Here is a 20,905-nt window from a genome sequence, read left to right as displayed (position 1 = left end):
CCTCCTCTGGGGATTTTCTATTTTTCTCCTTCCTGGCAGATTTATATTCACTATCCCACTATCCCTCTTCTGCTAACCATCTGAGCCTTGCCTCTCTAACTTTGCCTCCACCCCGAGCTGTTCCACTGATATACGTGTTTTTTAATCCTGCCCATCCTGGGGCCCGTTCTTCGTACCTCGCTAAGTAAGTTAGCCGGATTTGACTGTTGACGATTTCGCGTGATCCTGGATCGTTCGGTTCTTCGAAGCCCATCCGGGACTTGCTGTCATAGCAACAGAGCCGTAAGCGTAAACCTGCTCGGGAGCAGGTTTACTTTATGTAAACAGGATTAGATCGCGGCCACTCAGGTATTTCCGCTTCATGTATACGAAAGCAACAGCGATATTTTACCACTGTTGTACCATAAATAAATAACATCAATGTAACTAAAGATAATGCAGCACTTGATCCTTTTATTGATGTCACACAGATACATACAGGTCATTTCCTAAAAAAGGGAAATGTACTATTAACATTCTATTACATGTATGTGATTATTACAGATGTAATTCATATTTCAGAGTAGTAATTGCAATTTACTTCGTGTAATCAAGATGAGAGACCACGGCTATAAAAGCGAACGTGGATTTGGGAAGCCTGTCGCAGCCATGTCCTGTCCGTATACGCGAGCCACCCATTGCGGAAGGTGCAAGATTGATAAGGAGAGTCCTCAGAATTCAGCGTATATTGCGGGACAGACAGGATCCTTTAGCTCAGCGCGACAGTGTGCTCATAGAGAGATATCGATTTTCCCGTGAGGGTATTATTCACTTAACCAACTTGTTGACGAGGGGGTGCAGGACCACCACCTGTCTTTTTTTTTGCTCTGCCCTTTTCTTGGTTGCTGTTATAAACAAACAAACAGAGTATTCCAGGGTCTCTTTCCAAGAGACGAAAAGCAATATAAGTGATCAATATTACCATTCTGTAGAATATTCTTATATTTCACTTTTACTTGTTCCCATGTTCTAGTGGGTCCTGTTGTGGCGCTAATGTGAAAGAGGATATAATATAACAATATAATATAATGTAATATAATATTGGATAATATAGTGTGATATGATAAATCTACCCTACCACCTACTGGTGTTGGCCAGAGGGGCCGATGGCGCGATATGGCAGCCTGGCTTCTGTCCCAGGGCAGCTGTGACAGCTACCAGTGTGTGAATGTGAGAGTGACTGAATAGTGGCATTGTAAAACGCTTTGGGTGCCTTGAAGAGCGCTATATAGATCCACTCCATTATTATTGTTATTATTAAATTACTTACGAGTTTAATTTGTCAGCAACTTCCTGCCAGCCCTCGCTCCTTGCTTTTGCAGCCTTTGCAGTGTTCCCTTGCGTTTTAATTAAACTCTGAAACTCCTGAAATCCCTCACTCAAGAGTTCTTGCTCTGCTGCCGAAAAATACCGAGCGCGCTCCTTCGACATTTTCGCCGACCAATCAAAGGGTTGCCGATCAATGTTTCTACTATCGATGCGTAGCCCCTGTTGGGCCACCCAGTGATCTCACATTACTTCATCCAGCTATACTAATCGTCAACAACAGGTGTGTTCGGGGAACCGGAATAGCGAGCTCAGAGTTAGCGCGATGATTTGATCTTGGATGTAGTAAGCGACGTACGAAGAACGGGCCCCTGGTCTCTACCAATGAAAACGTTAACATCCTTAACTCTGCCACCTCCAGCGCCACCTTCTGTCTTTATGTTAGTGTCACCATCTCCAAATCACACATCACAGCATCATAGCAGGTCTCACTACCTCGTGTACACCATCCCTATTTTCAAAGTCAGGATCCTTACTTACACATGATTCACCCGCACAACACTATTCACAAATTCTTCCTTCAAGATTACCATCAAATTACAAAATAATACTATGTATTGCTTAAACATTTGGTAAATATATGTTACATTCTTTGTTGTAGTGCTCCTTTATTAAACGTTACTTGAAAATGCTTTTATTCTGGAATGCTTTTATTGTGATGTCCAAACAGACCGGAAGAGTTTGGTGTATTTTCAGCTGGCGGAACAAAGTTGCGTGCTTATGTGCAGTGGAGGAGGGTTGTGTTCAGGTCTGCGAAGGTATTAGCGAGTATCCTGTCAACAAAGTCACACGGAGTGCAATTTGTGACTTTTACTAAATGGACATTTCTTGACAGAGGCTTCCTTAGCTCGAGGGAAACGGTGAGTTTTGTTTAACAGTTGTAAATTATCACCAAAGCGCTGCAAATGTTAACGTTATATAAAGTGGATGTTTTGTTTAGCTAGCAAGGTAACGCCAGTACGCTAACGCCAGCTTCTTGATGAACGACAGGTCTCTCAAAGGCCCTGTGCACGGATCGTTAACCATTCTCGTAGGCTAATGGGGCTTTAGATTTTAAATAATTGTTAGTTTTTTGCAAAACTGTCAGTTGTTGTATTCCCAGAGCTACGTTGCTAACATTAGCCTGGTTAGCTAATGAAGTCGCTTTGTAGGTAACGGGAGCAAATACTATCTGTAGACCAGCTAGCGGTATGTTTTGTGCCTATGTCAGATGAGCAACAAAAAATCTCTGAATAAATCACATGCCTGAGTTTAATGTCGACTTTTTCCTTTTTCTGTTTAAAGCTGATATTGACGCTATACCGGTGTAAAGTCTCTGTCTTCTAACAAGTCTCTGCTCTGCCTTAATCCATTCTGCGTTTTTACAGCTTGGTCACAAGGAAAAAAAGAGTAAATGAAACCTGATCTCTGACCCTTGGAAACCTCCAGCCTCGAAACCTAATTTATGTTTTGCGGTGAGGCCATGACTACTGCCAACATCTCCAGAGATATCCTGCACAGGCAGATCAGGGTATGTAAGAACAGTCCAGAGCCAGTGTGATCATCCCCGTCTGATGGAGAGTCTGATGGAGATGTGCTCTTTTGTCTTTAGGACAAGAGAGCTGCAAGCTTCCAAAGGTTCTACCATGTGACTGACCCCTTCATCAAGAGACTTGGACTGGAGGCTGAGCTTCAGGTCACTAATAACATGACATATTTTTCTGTAAACACATTGGGACACTTTTTTTTCTTTTGTTCTCTTCGTCTGACCCTCAATGTCATTTATTTCAACAGGGCCACACAGGCTGTGTGAACTGTTTGGAGTGGAACGAACGTGGAGAGTAAGTGATCAAACCCTGTGAACCCTGTATGTACAGTGAATTTCTGTTGTATCTGTCCAGATAAGGTTTGCATCCTGTTCACTTCCTGCTTGGATTTTAAATGTCACAGTTTTACTATCAGTGTTGGGTCTAACGTGTTGCAAAGTAATAATATAATCACATTATATCTTATTTTAGTAATTTAATGCGTTACTCACTAATTACAATACAGTTACAGTTATGTTGTTACTTGAATTACAAAGGCTCTTCAGTTATCTGAGCAACTGGCTGCTAGAAAGAAGAAAACTTTTTTTAATGCTTTTAAAGAGCAGAAATATGGTTATTACTTTTATTTTTATTGCACCAAAGGACAAGAGTGCCATGATGACAAACTGCATGTAGGACAGAAACATCTGCATTATACACAAAGCTAGACAAGAAACCCAGAATAATGTCAAAGTTTATTGTATGGCGATCCCAGCCCAGCAGCCAAAGCCTGAACTTTAAAAGGCAGTGATGTGTAGTCAGGCTTGCAGACTCCATTTCTACCTGTACATATTTTTGCAGTAGAATCACTGTGGCGATAGCTTTGAAGACCCTTTCAACTTTGTTTTGTGTTGTTGACTTTGTTTTCATATGTGAAAACTAAAAGAAAGATTGTATTTGTGTCCTCATTAGGGTGGGGTTTTGTGTTGGTGTGTGGAACTGTAACCTCAGTTTTATATTAGTTGCCTGGTAATTAAGTATGTGACAGTGTGTTTCAGTAATTTTATGTACTACATACATTTTAAGAAAAGTAACCAGTAATGTTTAATACATTACTTTTTTCCTAGTAACAACCCCAACATTGTCTACTAGTTAGTAAAAGTAGTCTCACTCGCCATGTTTATCAGTGGTGTGAGTCTGCTTCTTTCGTAATCTGACACCTTCAGCACACCAGGAGGGATCAGTTTAACATAAAGATATTGCATCCATTCTAAAGTGAATCTAGCAACACAGGTCCAACTGCTTATTAGTTAGTTCTAATACCTGTAATATAACGTGTAAATGTAATAAATCAACAAAAAAAAGGTGCATACCTTAAAGAAATGCTGCTTGGCTTCTTTGAATTGTTATTATTTTTTCCTCGTACTCAGTCTGCTGGCTTCAGGCTCGGATGATCAACATGCCATCATCTGGGATCCATTCAGGCACAAGAAGCTAACAACTATGCACACAGGTCATGCGGCTAACATATTCTCTGTAAAGGTAAGGAGAACACATTCTACAGTGTACTGGATGGTGCCTGAGCTTAGAAACATATTAATACTGCAGTCATTGCACAATTGAGGCTGCCTTGTTGCTCTTCCTCAAGGTTAATTACGAAAATATGGCAGAGAATAATTTTCGCTGTGATGTGCAGTAGGGCTGGGCCTTATCATACCGTTCACGGTAATACCGGTACAATGTTAGGCAATGATAAGAAAATGAAGTATCGCGATAGAATATGGGTAAAATGCGCATACGCAGTGCCTTTGTTTTCATACGCACATGGTGGGAAAAGCATGGCGGTGACGGAGAATGAGAAGAATCGTTGAATGAAACAGATGAACCAGAATTGGTTTGTAAAAATGCTGCAACTTCAGTGGTGTGGAACTGGTTTAGCTTTCGTCCGTCAGATACACACCACGTCGTTATTACTATTATTACTATTATTACCGAACCGATTTTATGTGGTACACGGCGCTCAAAAATCTGTCAAAAATGTTTTAGTACGACTTTGCTAAGCTGTGAAGCCGCACCGCTTTATGGATTGTCGGAGCATTATGGCTACCGTAGTTGGGAACCTCGCAGAGTAATACGTACTGTGCTTCAACATAATATTACTGTATTGTGTGTGTATAACCTCCTTTTAAGTTTTGTGGATATTATACATGTTATGCTCAGGATCTGTCGGCCAATTTCCACTGGAAATGCCTTTTGGTTAAACTGTCAGAAAGGAATTTGCAGCTGCGAGAGAAATCAGCATTAATGAATCAATGTTACGGAAGTGGAGGAAGCGCAGTTTTTGGCTTTCCCCATATTTCAAAAGTGCTTCATCTCTTTGCTATGACTGTCGCCCGGCATAATTTGCAGATGATAATGGTTGCAGCCGCTACGACGCTTTCGGTCAAAACAGGCGCAGCTTGATGACATCATCAACATGCGCTATCGTGGTATAGTCAAAATCTCTAACGTTGGCCAAATTTATATCGTTTCTATCGTATATCGTTTATATCGCCCACCCCTACATATATATATATTTATTTTATGATGTCTTATTTCCTTTTCTTCCTCCTCGTGATGAACTCCACTGGTGTTCTCTTTCCTGTTCATTTTGCACACTTTTGTGGAGAACTGCAGCAAGTGTGCCTCTGCACCCTCAGTGTTGGTTGAATTCCCATAATCCTCTTCTCTGTGTAGCCATACAGCTATGTAAATGGATACAAACATTGGACTATGAATTCAGCTTAAGAAGTATTTGTAAATGTCATAACAATGTCCTGTGTGTGACTATTGACATTTATATCACCATTTATTTCAAAGCTAAGCCTTTCTCAAACATTGTGTGTGTATACTTAGTGGGGATGCGCTGTTTGTAAGATTTTGGGTCAGTGCCAGTGTTTACAGCTCAGGTTTTCAAACGGCAGTGTAACAAATTGATCTTCATTATTATTAATTACCTCCTATTATAAAGTATATTATTTGGTACTTTTAAGTGAGTACAGAATCAAACACAGTCCTCATATCTGTCTCAGATGTGAGGACTATTAAACCGAACATGCCCTACAGATGATCGTTGGACTCTGTCAGCTTATTTACTAATCAGCTGGTCGCCTGATGTCAACAGTGCCAATATGAGCTAATAAAGTGTTGCATCTCAGTTCTTATCAGTTCACTTTGGTATTTTTATTTGTCCATGCAGTTCTTGCCTCACTCCGGGGACAGAATTTTGGTAACGGGTGCAGCCGACACAAAAGTCCACGTGCATGACCTGACAGTGAAGGAAACCATCCATATGTTTTCTGATCATACAAACAGAGTTAAACGCATAGCCACAGCACCCATGTGGCCCAACACCTTCTGGAGTGCTGCGGAGGACGGCATCATCAGGTTAGACCAAAGAGATCAATAATGTATTAAAGTCAAATGTTATGTTGGTAGTGGGTGTCTGTGAAGGTTCTCAGTCATCCAGGTCATCGTAGTCTAAGGAGCTTGGAAAGAAAAGCGTCTGGACTTCTTTAAGTTGCTTGAAGACATTTCACCTCTCATCCGAGAAGCTTCTTCAGTTCTAAGAGTCAAAAGGTGGAGAGTCTCAGATTTAAACCCAGTGGGAGTGTCCCCCCCCCCCAAAGAGGGACAAAGGACCCCCTGATGATCCTCTACCTAATCACATGAGCCAAAGTGTGAAAACAGGTGTGGGTCACAATCAGCCAGGGTTACGGGTGAGCTCATTGTGGGGCCAAACTGTCAGCAAGGAATTTGCATTTACACTGTTAAATTTTTATATAGCTTTAATGCACATAAAAACCGCTGCTTGTTTAAGTCAAAATGCATTGATGGGGGTTCTTTTTCCACTAATAAAGTTGTGGAGTTGTAAAGTATTTTGTCTCCCGTCAATTATATCTTCAGTTATATCGTTATCGCAAATTTTCAAATATATATCGTGATAAATATTTTTGGCCATATTGCCCAGCCTTAATCTGCAGTGTGATCAAAGCTCACAGCATGTTGGTGCATTCGTAGCCTGCAGGTTTGTAGACCCACATCTACATGTTGTAGCTGTTTACTGTCACTTGGGGTCAGTGTTAGAAATATGTGGGACAATGAGTGTGTTGTGTGGATCAATCTTGTTTGTTTCTGCTTTTCTTTTTTAGCTTAGTACCTGCTGTGAAGAAAAAAAAATCTTTGTAATGGTGTAAAAACCTCTTTTTAAAAACTTCTCGGATGGGAGGTGAAACGTCTTCAAGCAACGTAAAGAAGTCCAGACGCTTTTCTTTCCAAGCTCCTTAGACTTGGTAGTGGGTGGTTTTGCCAAGGTAATATGTGCATGTTGTCCTTGTTCACTGCAGACAATACGACCTGAGGGAGAACAGTAAACACTCGGAGGTGCTGATCGATCTCACAGAGTTCTGTGGTCAGCTCGTCGAGGCCAAATGTTTAGCTGTTAACCCACGGGACAACAACTACCTGGCTGTGGGAGCCAATGGGCCTTTTGTACGTCTGTACGACATCAGGATGATACACAACTACAGGTGAGTTTGGCTTTTTCATGCTATTCTGTGGTAGTGAGTACTCGGCAAACTGTCAAATAAAGCGCTTTGTAGTTACTCTGTGGTGCGTTCCAAGTTTTGACAAGGAAGTTCCGAACTTTTTTTTTTTTTTTCTTCTTCCTCACACAGGAAATCTCTGAGTCAAAGCACATCGGCAGCTGTGCACACATTCTGTGAAAGGCAGAAGCCCATCCCAGATGGAGCTGGGCAGTATTATGTTGCAGGTGTGTATACAGATAAATTGTCTGGAATCAAATTCTTTTAATGGGTGCATTTATATTCTGGACTGTGGTTTAATACCATTACCATCTGACTGAATGTTTCAGGTCACCTGCCGGTGAAACTCCCTGACTACAATAACCGCCTGAGGGTCCTGGTTGCCACCTATGTTACTTTCAGTCCTGATGGCACCGAGCTGCTTGTTAACATGGGCGGGGAACAGGTAATGCATCACCAAACAGAGAGGGAACCATGTGAGAATCGCAGAGGCATTCTTATGGGATCCTTTTACTATCTCTTTATGGTTCTTGCAGGTGTATCTGTTTGACTTGACGTTCAAACAGAGGCCATATACATTCTTGCTTCCAAAGAAATGCCAATCGTCAACAGGTAGATAATAAACACTGAGTTTCACACTAACTCCAAAGTACATGAAGAATGCCGATTATTGAATCTCTCGCTTTCCAGGAGATGTGCAGAATGGAAAGACGACAAACGGCGTCTCCAATGGAATTCACCTGCCAGCTGGCCACATTCACTTTACTGGGAGCAAAATGCAGTCTAGGTAAACGTCGGCTCTTTCCACTACACGTCTATTGACTGAGGTTATACATTTGAATTTATGTCAAAATATCTGCTTTTCCCTTTTGTCTTTCAGTTCTAATGACCTCCCTCCTCACCTGGAGAAGATAAAACAACAAGCTAATGATGCTTTTGCACGGCAGCAGTGGACACAGGCCATCCAGCTGTACAGTTTAGGCATTCATCAGGCGAGCAGCAACGCCATGTTGTACGGGAACAGAGCTGCGGCCTATATGAAACGCAAGTGGTACGCGGCGTTGCTTTAGTGCAGAGGAATGATGCTTTTTTTAATTCTAAAACCTTTGGAAACCCTGAGTCTTTATGTTTTTCTATGTGATTCTTAGGGATGGAGACCATTATGATGCCCTCAGGGACTGTCTGAAGGCTCTGAGTCTAAACCCCGGTCATCTGAAAGCACATTTCAGGCTGGCACGGTGTCTGTTTGAGCTAAAATATGTGGCTGAGGCTCTGGAGTGTCTGGACGATTTCAAAGGGAAGTTTCCAGAGCAGGCGCACAGCAGTGCCTGTGATGCCTTAGATAAAGACATCAAGGCTGCTCTTTACTCCAAGTCAGAATCAGGTGGGAAAGAAAGAAATAGCTCTTGGCTAATTTTCAGTAACTCTCAGAGAATTTACACAGATCTAGAAAAAAACATTTATATCACACTTCATTGGATAATTGCCATTATTTACAATGATTGTATGCTCACTAAAAAACCTGCTTTGTAGTACACATGTCGTTTCTTTGTGTATATTTTAGTTTTAAAATCTGTGTGAATTACAGTAAAAAAAAAAAAAAAGTTTTTTCTATAACTGCAGAAGACAAAAAGGCCAACAGCTCCATCCGATTCCACTCGTTCAGTCGGAAAGAGTCCATTCCTGAAGATGAGCTGGAGCTGAGAGAGCGCAGCTTTGACTACAAACACAGATACTGCGGTCACTGTAACACCACCACTGACATCAAAGAAGCCAACTTTTTTGGAAGGTGGGTTAATCTCGTTGCCAGGCCGCTGTGTCATCACTAGGGGGCAGTCGTGAGCTTTGAAATGTAACGTGATCTTTATCTAAATGACACACTGTGCTCAAGCGATTATAAATAAAGCCGAGCCTTTACACATTAACACTGTTGCACTCAGTAACTAGTCAAACCTCTTTTGCAGCAAAATGCTCAAACAGCTTTGAAAGTAGCTGCACAGGAGTAAAGTGTTCTTTATTACAAAGCTGTGGAATCTCAGCCATATTTTTAGCATGTGTGAGCAGCTTTTGGGGGCTGATTAACAGCTTTGTTTGATTACTATTTGGCCTTTTTTATTTTAACATAATTTTGTTCTATTAGTTTTACACAATCAACAGTTCCTCAATCTAAACAAGTTGTTTAGTTTCTTTAGAGTCGGTCGTACTTTTAGATGTTGGCCTATGAAGCAGTTGTTTGTTTTTGCTGTTCAAAAGTGTGACTAAATCGTCTACTTCCCATGACGTTATAACAGTCAGAATATATTCTAATCAACACCAACTCACGCTGTGGCTCATTTAGTTTACCTTTTAAATAAACACAAATCTTTATGATGTGTTTGATTAGTGAGTGCAGTTCCAACAGCTTAACGAGACTGGTTTTTGATACCATGGGCCAAAGGAGGTACTGTATGCTGAGTGACGGTAGAAAATGGCACGCTGCTGTTGCTTAACCTTCACCTCAGCTGTTCTCAGTACTGTACACATCTGCGCAGTGAAGTTGACATTCTATGAAAGAAGTTCAATGTAAAACGATTGCACAATTTTCCGAGTAAATATTTAAATTCCCCGTAAAAGGTTTGTGTCCCAGGAACATGGCTCATCAGGCAGGTCTGAATGGATTCTTTTTCTCCACAGCAAAGGCCAGTATATTGTAAGCGGCTCAGACGATGGCTCTTTCTTTATCTGGGAAAAAGAAACAACCAATCTTGTGAGGATCCTGCAGGGGGATGAGTCCATAGTCAACTGCCTACAGCCGCACCCCAGCTACTGCTTCCTGGCTACTAGCGGTATCGACCCTGTCGTTCGGTTATGGAACCCCAGGCCAGAGGTAAACAGAGGAAACTCCTCTATGCGCAGACTTGGTCTTGACATGCTTTGGGAGTGTGTTAAGGAGATGCCATTCATTAAAAAGATGTGTCATGCTGTTGGAATTATATTTGATCACTTCTTTTGTTTTTTTCTTTTTAAATACCGCAGACAGACAGCGAAAACGGGCGTGTGGTGGAAGACATGGAGGGAGCTGCTCAGGCTAATCAGCGGCGCATGAACGCGGATCCGCTGGAGGTCATGCTGCTTAACATGGGCTATCGCATCACAGGCCTGCGCGGTGTCGGTCCAGATGGTTCAGACGATGAAGAAAGCTCAGAGGGACAAGTACAGTGCAGGCCCAGCTAAGCAAATAGTCATCTGTTCTGCAGAATGGATTTTAGGAAGCAAAGCACTCTACTAGCTCCTGTTTGAATCTGAAATCCCCTCGCCCTCCTCCCCAGCCCCGTCTGACAGAACATTGAGTGAATGTCGTGTCACATCTCTGCACTATGCATCACCCTCCCCTGTCCTGTGAGAGGACTGGTGGAGACCACTTTTGGGGGGAGAGGAATTCATGGAGGGTTGCGACAGCACCCTTCCACCCCTTCGAAGCACCTACAACACCTCAGCCCGTCCCTCCCTCCACCCTGCGGTGGCAGTGGGATGACTTTGAGGAGAGCACCTTCAAACTTCACTCCCCCACTTTCTCACAAAGAAGGAGGAGTTCAGCACGCATCGCTCCTCAGGTTTATGTTGGAGAGGCGCGTATCTGGTGGCCTATTTTCAGGTCGGCGTGTGGCCGCGCGGTCAGAATAAGATCTCTGACCCGAAAACGGTGTATTTGTTACAACTCCTGTCTGCTCGGCAGACGGAGCAAAGCGTCACAGTACCCACTCATCTCGGAAAGGCTGCACACCCAAGTTATTTAAGTTAGCCTCAATCCTATTTTCCGTTGGAGTTTTGGCCACTGGAAGGCTAGAATTAACTTGCTCTTTAAGTTGTGAACGCTGCCAGAGTTGCTCTAATGAAATGTATTTATATGCTTTTTTAGTTTACAACTGTCAGGAGGAAGAAGGAAAAAAAAACAAGGGGTTCTTCTGCCAAAGGTTGCCATCTGTCACGTAAACAGCCAAGGATTAATGTTAGACTTCTTTGTTTCATTGAAACATAACTTTGGCTCCTTTTAGTTAAGAGGTTTTTCTTACAATAGATTATTGACAGGTCAAAGAAAGCAGCTTTCTAATACAGTTTTTTTTTTCTTCTAGTCCTGTTGATTTCACATCATTTGAGATGAAGTGTCAATGTCATTTTTTGGGGGGAGGGGGCAGCTTTAGGGTTCCTGCCTACTAGCTGCGTGGCTCTAGCATTAGTCCTCTGCTGCAGCCAGGTGTTCAGTCCTGCTTGCATGAGGCTTCTCTGAGCATAGATGCAGGGCAATAAAACAGCACAGCCACAAGCCATCCAGTGCTCGCTGGGTCTTCTTTACCCTTAGATAGGGTAAATGTTCATGAATGGAGTCCTCAGCTACATGCATCACTAAGGCTTCCATTCGTTTTCATTTGTTCATTAATTTGAGATGCTCTGTTTTCTTTGAGGAATCCTGTAAGACCTTTGTGGCAAACAGAACAAAGAATAAAAATTATTGAACACCACCTTAGTATCCTTTTGATTCATTGTTTGTTTCATCTGTTTGCCCTTTTTAGCTTGGCGGTTACACAACGCGTACAGTAGCACTTAGTTTTATCTAGGTTAGGAGGATCCCCGTTCGTCAGTGTCCGCACTTTTTGCTGACTGTCGGGCAACAAATGCGAGCACGGTACATCACAAGCAAGTTAAATGAGCATCTCATCTAATGAGGTGACCCATCTGTGGGAGAAGTTACTGCAGGTAACTCTGTAGCAACAACGCTGGGCTGGAAAAGCAAGTGTTTTGCAGATGTTTCATTGATGTGGTGAATTAATTGCAGAACCACAAAGCAGTCAGTTTTACAGTGAAATGAGACCATTATGCATGTATTTAGAGACTATCGCAATACATGAAAACGACAAAAAAAAATTATTTTTTAGATTTGTTATAGAGGTAAAGTGCTAGGGCGCTGCAGCTAACATTAAATCCCTCCTCGCTGACCGTAAAGGCTTTAATCGACGAACAGATGGCCCGTGCTGCGTTCACGGACCGACGGTTGGAGGAGGTGGCTGCGTACCTCCGCTGTGCGTCACTGCCGTTCATCTCCTTCTGTCACTCCAGGCTGTGATGGCGGAGGCGAACGATACCGACGTAATGATGAGCTACCACGGTGATTTCCCAAAAAACGACAGAAAAAGCAGCCGCTACCCTTTCTGCATTGTCTGGACACCCATTCCCATTTTAACGTAAGAGGCTACTGCAGTATTGATGCTCCTGTGCTGTGGCAGCAGATGAAACGAAGCTATGTTTATCTTATCCGCTAATACTGTTTCCTTGTAATGGTATTGCGTTAGCTGTTTTGCTGGACATTAGGACGTACAGTAATTGCCTCGTGTGTTATTTGCGTGCGTCCTGCAGGTGGGTGCTCCCCTTCATCGGTCACATGGGCATATGCACTTCTGCTGGAGTCATACGAGATTTCGCAGGGTCATATTTTGTCTCGGTGAGCACTGCTTTTGCATCGAGTTTATCACATCACCGCATAGAGACTGATGTTAAAGTGCTAGACCTTCTCAATGGGAGTCTCAAGGATAGATTCGCATTAGCGGTGGGAAGCAATTTGAATATGGTACTGGTATTGGATCAGTACTACTGTGTTATAAACTGTGTTCAGATTTAGTCTTTTTCTACCTTTATAAGTTTAAAGTATCAGTGTCGGTGTTGGTGTTGTCAATACTGACCCTGTATTTACTTGGTATTGGATCATGATCGTACAGCACTAATTCACATGCATGATTTCCGCTCTTTGCAGGAGGATAACATGGGGTTTGGTAGACCCACAAAGTAAGTTTATTGATGATATTATTGTCTTTTAACAAGTAGGGGGGGAGCAGAGATAACGCATTAAAGGTAACTCACTGTTTTCTTTTAAAATAATACTTCAGGTATTGGAAGCTTGATGTGGATAAAGTGTGTGGTAATGGTGCAGCTACATGGGACAAAGCTGTGCACGATGCATCAGAGGAGTATAAATGCAGGCCGGTAAGATTGTTGTATTTAGCATTCTCTTATGAATTAATTAACACATTTCTGGATTGTGTTTATGGAAGGCCTTCAGTGCCAAAATGAATTAAGTGTTTGATTAATTACTTACAATTAAAATATATTTTTAAATATGTAATAATATTTAATTATAGTTTTCATTAATTAATTATATAATGATGTATTTAATTAATTCATTTTGACACTAGTGACCCTCCTTGCACATTAGTGATTTAATAATAAATACTTATTTATTTACTTTTTGTTGAAGCACAATCTGTGCTTTGATAACTGCCATTCCCACGTTGCCATGGCCCTCAACCTGATGCGCTACGACAACAGCACATCCTGGAACATGGTGAACCTGTGTGTGCTGTCTCTCACTCACGGGAAACACGTAAGGTAAATATTTTGGCCACTTATTCCAGCACTGCAGGAATAAAACACATGTATGAATGATAAGAGCGGCTAGAGACAGATCACTCTTCACACTCTCATTCCTGCTACAGCCTAACCCAACATGCATGTCTTCGGACTGTGGGAGGGAGTCTGAGTACCCAGAGAGAACATGTGAACTCTACAAAGAAAGGCCCCTGTTGGTGGGTGGAGCAACAGTGCTAAACACTGCCCCGCCCTCCCGCCACTAATACCACATGCTACCATTTAGAGTCATCCAAGGAAACCTGGAAACCAAAAACGAACGGGCGTGATCTTTTGGCTTGGTTAACTTTCACATTTGTCAAGCTATTATTAATGCTGAAATATTTATACAGGTTATGTTTTTTAGTAACATTGTGCAATACAGAAGACACTCTGCACATGCTGCAACAGCATCGCTTCGCAGTAAAAGAACCCAGCTGCGAAACTCGTCTGCCTGCAGTCCAAACATGCCACCCTGCAGACAATATTTAGTGTATTTTTAGGGCCCTTAACTGTTGCACAGGTGAAATCCTCTATAAAACTTTCAAAAGTTATCAGCTGATCTCCTCAGCTCCCAAACCCTTACACAGTGTTGCTAAAAGAAGAAATGAGGCAACACGGAGGGAATCATACCCCTATCCCACCTCCTTTGAAACATCTAGTTAGAATCAAATTGATTGATTTATATTGTGAGTTTTATTTATATTTTACACAATGTCTCATCTTTTCTGGAAACAGGTTGTATAAAATTAATGATTAATTTGCTAGTGTTTATATCTCAAGCTATGCTTCACATTCACTGGGCAAATCTTTCAGTTTGGTTTTTCTCCCTGGTTTTGTACATCAGGAGCAATTCTGGCTTTCAAATGTGTGAGTCAAGGGCACTTAAACCTTTTAACACAAGCTCTTTGCCTACCCACTCTACCACTTGACATGTAGTAGCCACACCGGTACTTATCTGCAATAAATCCTCTATTGTAAACAGGAAAATTTAAGTTCAAGTCATACTGGTTTTGTTTGAGCCAATTGGTTTAGGTTGTGAAGTTTATTTAGTCAGTTACGACTGTGTAGAATGCATTCACCAACTACTTTGGTAGGTACACCTGTTCAAAACAAGCTGCTGAAGTTCAAACAGTACTTCAGGACAGGAAAAACAGGTGACTTAAGTGAATGTGGTGCAGTTCTTAGTGCTGGACAGGCTGCTTCTAAGTATTTCAGAAACTGCTGATCTACACAGTCATCTCTTTACAGCGTTTACAGAGAATAATCTAGCAAAGAGAAACTACCCAGTAAGAGGCATGTTCTTTGAAGTCAGAGGACAATGGCTGGACCGCTTTGAGTTTATATAAAGGCAACATACCTTCGTTGTAACTCATGACAGCCAAAGTCTGCAAAAGAGCATCTCTGAATGCACAACATGACAAATCATGAAGCAGATGGGCTACAAGAAGCAGAAGATCACACTGTGTCCCACTCCTACCAGCTAAAAACAGGAAACAGATGCTCCAATTCACACGAGCTCACCAAATTTGGACAATGGAAGATTGGAAAAATGTTGCCTGGTCTGATGAGTCTCAGTTTCTACTGTGAGATTGGATAGTAAGGTCAGAATTTAGGGTAAACAACATGAAAGCGTGCCTGGTATCAGTGTTCAGGCTGCTGCCTCTTAGTACCAGCTGAGCATCATTTCTACACCACAGCCTACCTGAATATTGTTGCTCCTATTAGGACCACAGTATGTCCCTCTGCTACTAGCAGGGTAACATGCCATGTCTAAAAGCTAGAATCACGTCAAACCAGTTTCTTAACCCTTGTGTGGTGTTCGTATTTTTGTTACTCAGCCAGTGTTCATGGGTCTGGTGGACCCGCTAGAGTTTTGGCTTTCCAAATTAACACTATCAAACAATTTTATGTTAAATTACTCAACAGATGTTTACTTCATCCCAATTACAAGACATATGAACAGCAAACATGGTTAATTTTTTCCCTTTACCTTTGTTAGATCACATTTATGAATTAATGTGCTTCTCGTTTTTCTTTTATATAAAATGTTATAAATAAATCAGTTATAATCAAGTGGAGTGAGTGGAAAGACACAACACATTTACACGTGAAAAAATAATTAATTGTTTAATTTTTCTTTTGAAAAAAACTGAACACGGGTCTCACAGACCCGAACACCATACAAGGGTTAAGCATGACAATGAGTCCACTGTGCTCAAAAGACCTCCACAATCACCAGATCTTAATCCAGTAGAGCACCTTTGGGATGTGGCGGAACTGGAGTGTCACACCACGGGTGTGCAGCTTACAGATCTGCAGCAGCTGTGCAGTCACATCAACATGGACCAAAATATCTGAGGAATGTTTCCAGCACCTTGTTGAATCTTTGCTGTGACGAATTAAGGCGGCTCTGAAGGCAAAAGGGGTTTCAACCCAATACTACCAAGGTGTGCCTAATAAAGTGTCCTGTGAGTGTACTAAACCCTCTATCATGGCAGGTTTCACTCTTTCAGACATAGGTGCTACAAAGGGTGATACGAGTAGCTGTGCTAGTATTACAGTTTAACTGAAGGAGAACATTACTGTGCAGCACACCTGAAGCATCTTCATCACCACAGTCTGAACAGTCTGTTAAATAGCTCCGCTGCTGGATGCTGGAAAGCATCAAGAGACATATGGCTCAGAGATCCTCCCTCATTATTCTCTGCTGACCCACATAGAGATTGCTGGCGTCACAGCTTGTGCTGCCTCTGCTCGTACGATCCTGTGGCACAGGAGTCTTTTAAACAGAAGGGGAGTCGCGCAATTAATTACAGACGGCAGCGCTTCCCCTCTGTGTAACAACTGGAGGTCAGTCCTCCGCTGGGGCTCCCCGCACACCGGCTGGGTGGACAGGGACAGTAGGACACAAGCTGGGGCTGTAGACACTATATTAGATTGCACCATGTGACACTCCGGCACACTTCACGTCCTTGTCACATCCAGGTGTTGAGAAGTACTCTAATTACTGTGTTTTTCCATCCTCCAGCTGGGCTGCTTTCCTCAAGACCTGGCTGCCCTTCGTCATGCTCAGCGGAGTCCTCGCCACCTTCATCCTCACGTTTAACCTACAGTAGTGCGGCGAGCAGTAGAACGAGCTGCCTCAGGCTTTTTGGTTATACTTTATACACAGTCATTGGTGTGAGTGGTGCGTTCTGATGGAACGTTTGTTTGCGCACAAACTGAGTGACTGCCTCTTCATCTGTTGTGATGCATTTTCTAAGAGTATTAAAGGGCAAAGCTAAATGTTTTGGTTTTTTTGGTGGGGGGGGGGCAGTTGAAATGAACAATTTGTCCTTCAGTTATTGATATTTTGATTATTTCTCATTGGTTATTATGCTAGCAAGGCAAGCTACAGTGTCTGCATTTGTGTTTTTGCTTTATTTCCCCTTGTTAATATTATCATGAAGGAGACGACGTCCAGATTAGACCCCAGTAGAGTAATGCATTTCAGTTGCAGAGATGTATTTTTGATGAACGGCAGTGATGAATGTGTTTCCAGGCGGGCTAATATATATTTCAGTGACGAATCCATAGAAAACGGATTGCAAAATCTTCAAGCTGGAAGTATTCATCAATTATTTGTCTTAGAAATATGAGCAGCTAGACCAAAGATAGAATGATGGAAACCCGCATGTTAATAATTAGGGTATTGCGCTCCCTCGGATACATTTTCCTCCTTAATAAGACGCTTCTATGTTAAGTGACTTCTTTTTTGTTTGTTTTGGCTTTTTTGCAGTAAGATTTGTATGATTTCCTTTTGTGCATCCTCACACTTGATCCTGCCAAGTTATATGAGCAATATTTGATCACTTGTTTATGCATTATGTTATTTTATTGGATGTTTTTGGTACTTGAATAAGTATTATTTATTATTGTATGTCTGTAACCGTTTAATATTTCCATTTTTGTACCTGCATTTTGGATTTGCTGTGTGCAGAGCTCTTTTGTTGTCTCCCCTGGCAGACTGGGATAAAGGTGACCGGCTGTGGGTCGTCCTCTGTACCTTTAAGGGGACTGCGTTTTCATCCAGCAGACTCTGTGTGATATGAACTACCATCACTTTACGGGAACCTTTATTCCCACAGTGCAGCAGACGACGACTGAGCGAGCAGTCTTTGCCACCTCTGCAGTGTCCGATCACTTTTAGAGAACAAAGGATAACAGCTAAAGTTTGATTTATGAATACACGTCTGTAGTTTAAACTCTTTCAGCTGTTATTTAGAGATGTGTTTTTCTGCTGTTTTTGTGTTTTTGGGGATTCTTTTCTGCGCTCTGTGCCGCTGCTTGGAGTGTCCTTTTGGCTGTGAGTGTTTCGCTGTGATCCGCACGGTAAAATGTGTTTCTAAAGATCTGCTCACAGCACCAGAAAATATTCCAGGATATGCCAGGACCGTCATTATCACAGGGAATAATATACACCAAATTGGACCCAGTTCGTTTACGGAGCTGGAGAACGTCACTAACATCATTTTAACCAATAACAGGTGAGAATGTCAGTGTTTTTTATTTGTTTCTTTTTCAGTTTCAACCATGTATGTATTAAGCCGTATTTGAATAGTTTATTTCTTTATGTTTACACAATAAATAAATAAATAAAGATCTGTTTCTGTGAGTTTTTCTTTTTTTAACCTTGATAGTACAGTGAGGTTTCCCAGCATTTCTTGTTTCCAAGCAGGAGGATATAATCAGATGTCTAAAACCTGATGTTAAAGTGTTAGTCGTCTCCTCAGGTTAACAGAGATGGCGTCCCACACCTTCTCCTCCCTGGTAAACCTGCGCTTCCTGGACCTCAGTGGAAACCAGCTGGCACTCATCCATCCAGAGGCTCTCAGCATACCTGGTAGTCCCCTTCAGGAGCTCAACCTGAGCCAGTCACTCTACAACTTTACTGCCCTTACAGACCTGACCACAGCTCTGCGCTGGGGGGGCCTCGCGGGGCTCCTCCGCCTCGACCTCTCGGGGAACAAGCTTGCGCTGCTTCCCCCGGGCATGTTCTCTCACCTTCCCAATCTGCAGCAGCTTTTCCTCACCAACAACTCTTTGGTGGCAGTCTACAGTGGGACCTTCTCTGGCATGAATTACCTGGAGATGCTTGACCTGACGCACAACACCTTCAGCACATTCGGAACCGATGCTCTGGTGGAGTTGGACAAGCTTGGGGACATCAGAATCCTGCTTGGTAACAACCCCTACACCTGCTCCTGCGAGATCAATGAGTTTGTCGCGTGGCTGAATAAATCGAGAGCTAAGGTTGATGTGGATGCTGTGAGATGTGCCTCACCTGGCGCATTAACTGACGCCCGCCTAAGAGGGCTCAGCATCCAGGATATCGGGTGTGTTGTTCCAGTCCTGGCAGAGGTCGCTGATCTCACCCTGCAGACCTCTTATGTCTTCCTGGGACTGGTTCTGGGGCTTGTTGGCATGGTTTTTCTCTTTGTGCTCTACCTGAATCGCAAAGGTATGAAGAAGTGGATCAATGAAATGAGAGACGCTTGTCGGGATGTCCTGGAGGGCTATCACTACCGATACGAGATTGACTCGGACCCTCGGCTGGGGCACATTTCTGCAGACAGCAGAAGGGCGCAAAGGCAGTTAGGAATATCTCTGCCCCAGCAGCTGCCCAGTGACACCTCTGTTGCCCCCACAAAAACACAAGTCAAACAGCTGACAACCTCCCCACCTCTAAACTTATGATAAACTAACTGATGATTTGACATATTATGGTGTAGCTGTAAATAGTTTTAGGAGGAAATTTGCAATTTTGTCTCGAGCATTCTGTACATATCGGAGTTACATCCTAGAAACCTAAAAAAAAAAGTGCCTTTGTGTTGTAGATACTCTAGATTCTTGTATTTGTAAGTTAGTAAGTGTATGTTTTTCTTCTAGATTTTTATAAGGACCTTACACATAGGCTACTTTGGAAATGGATGTTAGCTTTTTCAGTGTGCTTTCTTTACTTTTATATTAGCTGAAATATCTTTCCAGTAAGCAGAAGATAAAGAAAAACATAAATAACATAAATTATAGATGACCAGTGAATGGTAGGGTAGGTCTATTCTACTGTGTTCTTCAGTAAAAAAAAGCAAAACCTTTAAATTTACTCAGCCCTATATCTGTATAGGAGCGGTAATAATGCGATTTGTATTTGAATGAATATGTCTTGGTATGATATAAAAACCTGTGTTTACATTAATTAGAAATAAAAAGAAATGATGTAATTAATTTCTTGTGCTGTTTTATTGTAAGTGTAGTGAGGAAGGCACTGCTACACAAGCTCATGTATATCTCCACGTGAGATTGCCATACTATTTCAATTCAAAGAGTGGGTGATTAAGTGTTTCTATACAAGGAAAAAGTAGGGCAGAATGAATGATATCACCGGGAAACACACCTGCTGGCTCTGCAGCTGTGCACCTCTGTGTCCCTGCCGGAGCTCTCTACCCATTGTATGTGCACGTTAAAGAGGATTTATATAGAGAAATTAGAAAAGTGCACTGCTGCAATTTAAAACACAAAAATTCTCTGCTATCCTGCATCACATGGCTGTTTATCAGGGGTGTCAAGCACACAGCCTAAAGGGCAGAACTGGCCACCAAGGGTCCACCGGACAGCTTTGGAAAATGTGAAAGCTGCAAAGACGCTCTCATTTGATTTATCCTTAAGAATGATCTGAATCATCTGCACTTTTACGGCCTTCTAGCCAACAAACACGTTGCCTACAATCTGCCCTACAACACCAAATAAAGAAAGTGATAGAAACACCGTCAAAAGATAGAAAATGATTCCCCCCCCCCCCCCCCCCCCCCCCATAACATTTCTACTTCATTAAATATCAGACAGGTATCTGTTTTCATTGTAGAAACCACTCACGTGAAGTTTTGCTGGGACTTTCTTTTATTTATTTCTGCAAAATGCCCCCTGAATCTCTGCCTTAAGGCATTGTAAACCTACACAGGCGTTTATGCTTTTATG

The 20,905-nt window shown here is 42.2% G+C and overlaps 3 protein-coding genes across 3 annotated transcripts; all 3 read left to right on the top strand.

Moving 5' to 3' along the window:
• Window positions 1-2,066: 2,066 nt before the first annotated feature.
• On the top strand, window positions 2,067-11,952 carry wdtc1 (WD and tetratricopeptide repeats 1). The gene is made up of 16 exons (XM_080895732.1): window positions 2,067-2,225; window positions 2,733-2,875; window positions 2,957-3,040; window positions 3,139-3,185; window positions 4,301-4,412; window positions 6,109-6,296; window positions 7,256-7,438; window positions 7,586-7,680; window positions 7,783-7,898; window positions 7,990-8,065; window positions 8,144-8,240; window positions 8,334-8,504; window positions 8,602-8,837; window positions 9,077-9,242; window positions 10,127-10,319; window positions 10,469-11,952. The coding sequence occupies exons 2-16, from the start codon at window positions 2,810-2,812 to the stop codon at window positions 10,664-10,666; spliced, it is 2,028 nt and encodes a 675-aa protein (XP_080751858.1). The 5' UTR covers window positions 2,067-2,225; window positions 2,733-2,809; the 3' UTR covers window positions 10,667-11,952.
• A 561-nt stretch (window positions 11,953-12,513) lies between these two features.
• Window positions 12,514-18,144, top strand: LOC308405316 (transmembrane protein 222-like). The gene is made up of 6 exons (XM_080895858.1): window positions 12,514-12,672; window positions 12,845-12,929; window positions 13,239-13,270; window positions 13,372-13,468; window positions 13,740-13,870; window positions 16,920-18,144. Exons 1-6 carry the CDS (start codon window positions 12,554-12,556, stop codon window positions 17,005-17,007), a joined length of 552 nt encoding a protein of 183 aa, XP_080751984.1. The 5' UTR covers window positions 12,514-12,553; the 3' UTR covers window positions 17,008-18,144.
• Window positions 18,145-18,155: 11 nt separating this feature from the next.
• On the top strand, window positions 18,156-20,110 carry LOC308405314 (trophoblast glycoprotein-like). The gene is made up of 2 exons (XM_080895856.1): window positions 18,156-18,417; window positions 18,664-20,110. The coding sequence occupies exons 1-2, from the start codon at window positions 18,158-18,160 to the stop codon at window positions 19,625-19,627; spliced, it is 1,224 nt and encodes a 407-aa protein (XP_080751982.1). The 5' UTR covers window positions 18,156-18,157; the 3' UTR covers window positions 19,628-20,110.
• Window positions 20,111-20,905: the final 795 nt, after the last annotated feature.

Source organism: Rhamphochromis sp. 'chilingali', assembly GCF_963969265.1.
Source record: "Rhamphochromis sp. 'chilingali' genome assembly, chromosome: 11".
NCBI classification, from domain to species: Eukaryota; Metazoa; Chordata; class Actinopteri; order Cichliformes; family Cichlidae; genus Rhamphochromis; species Rhamphochromis sp. 'chilingali'.
This window is presented reverse-complemented; position numbering and strand designations above follow the sequence as displayed.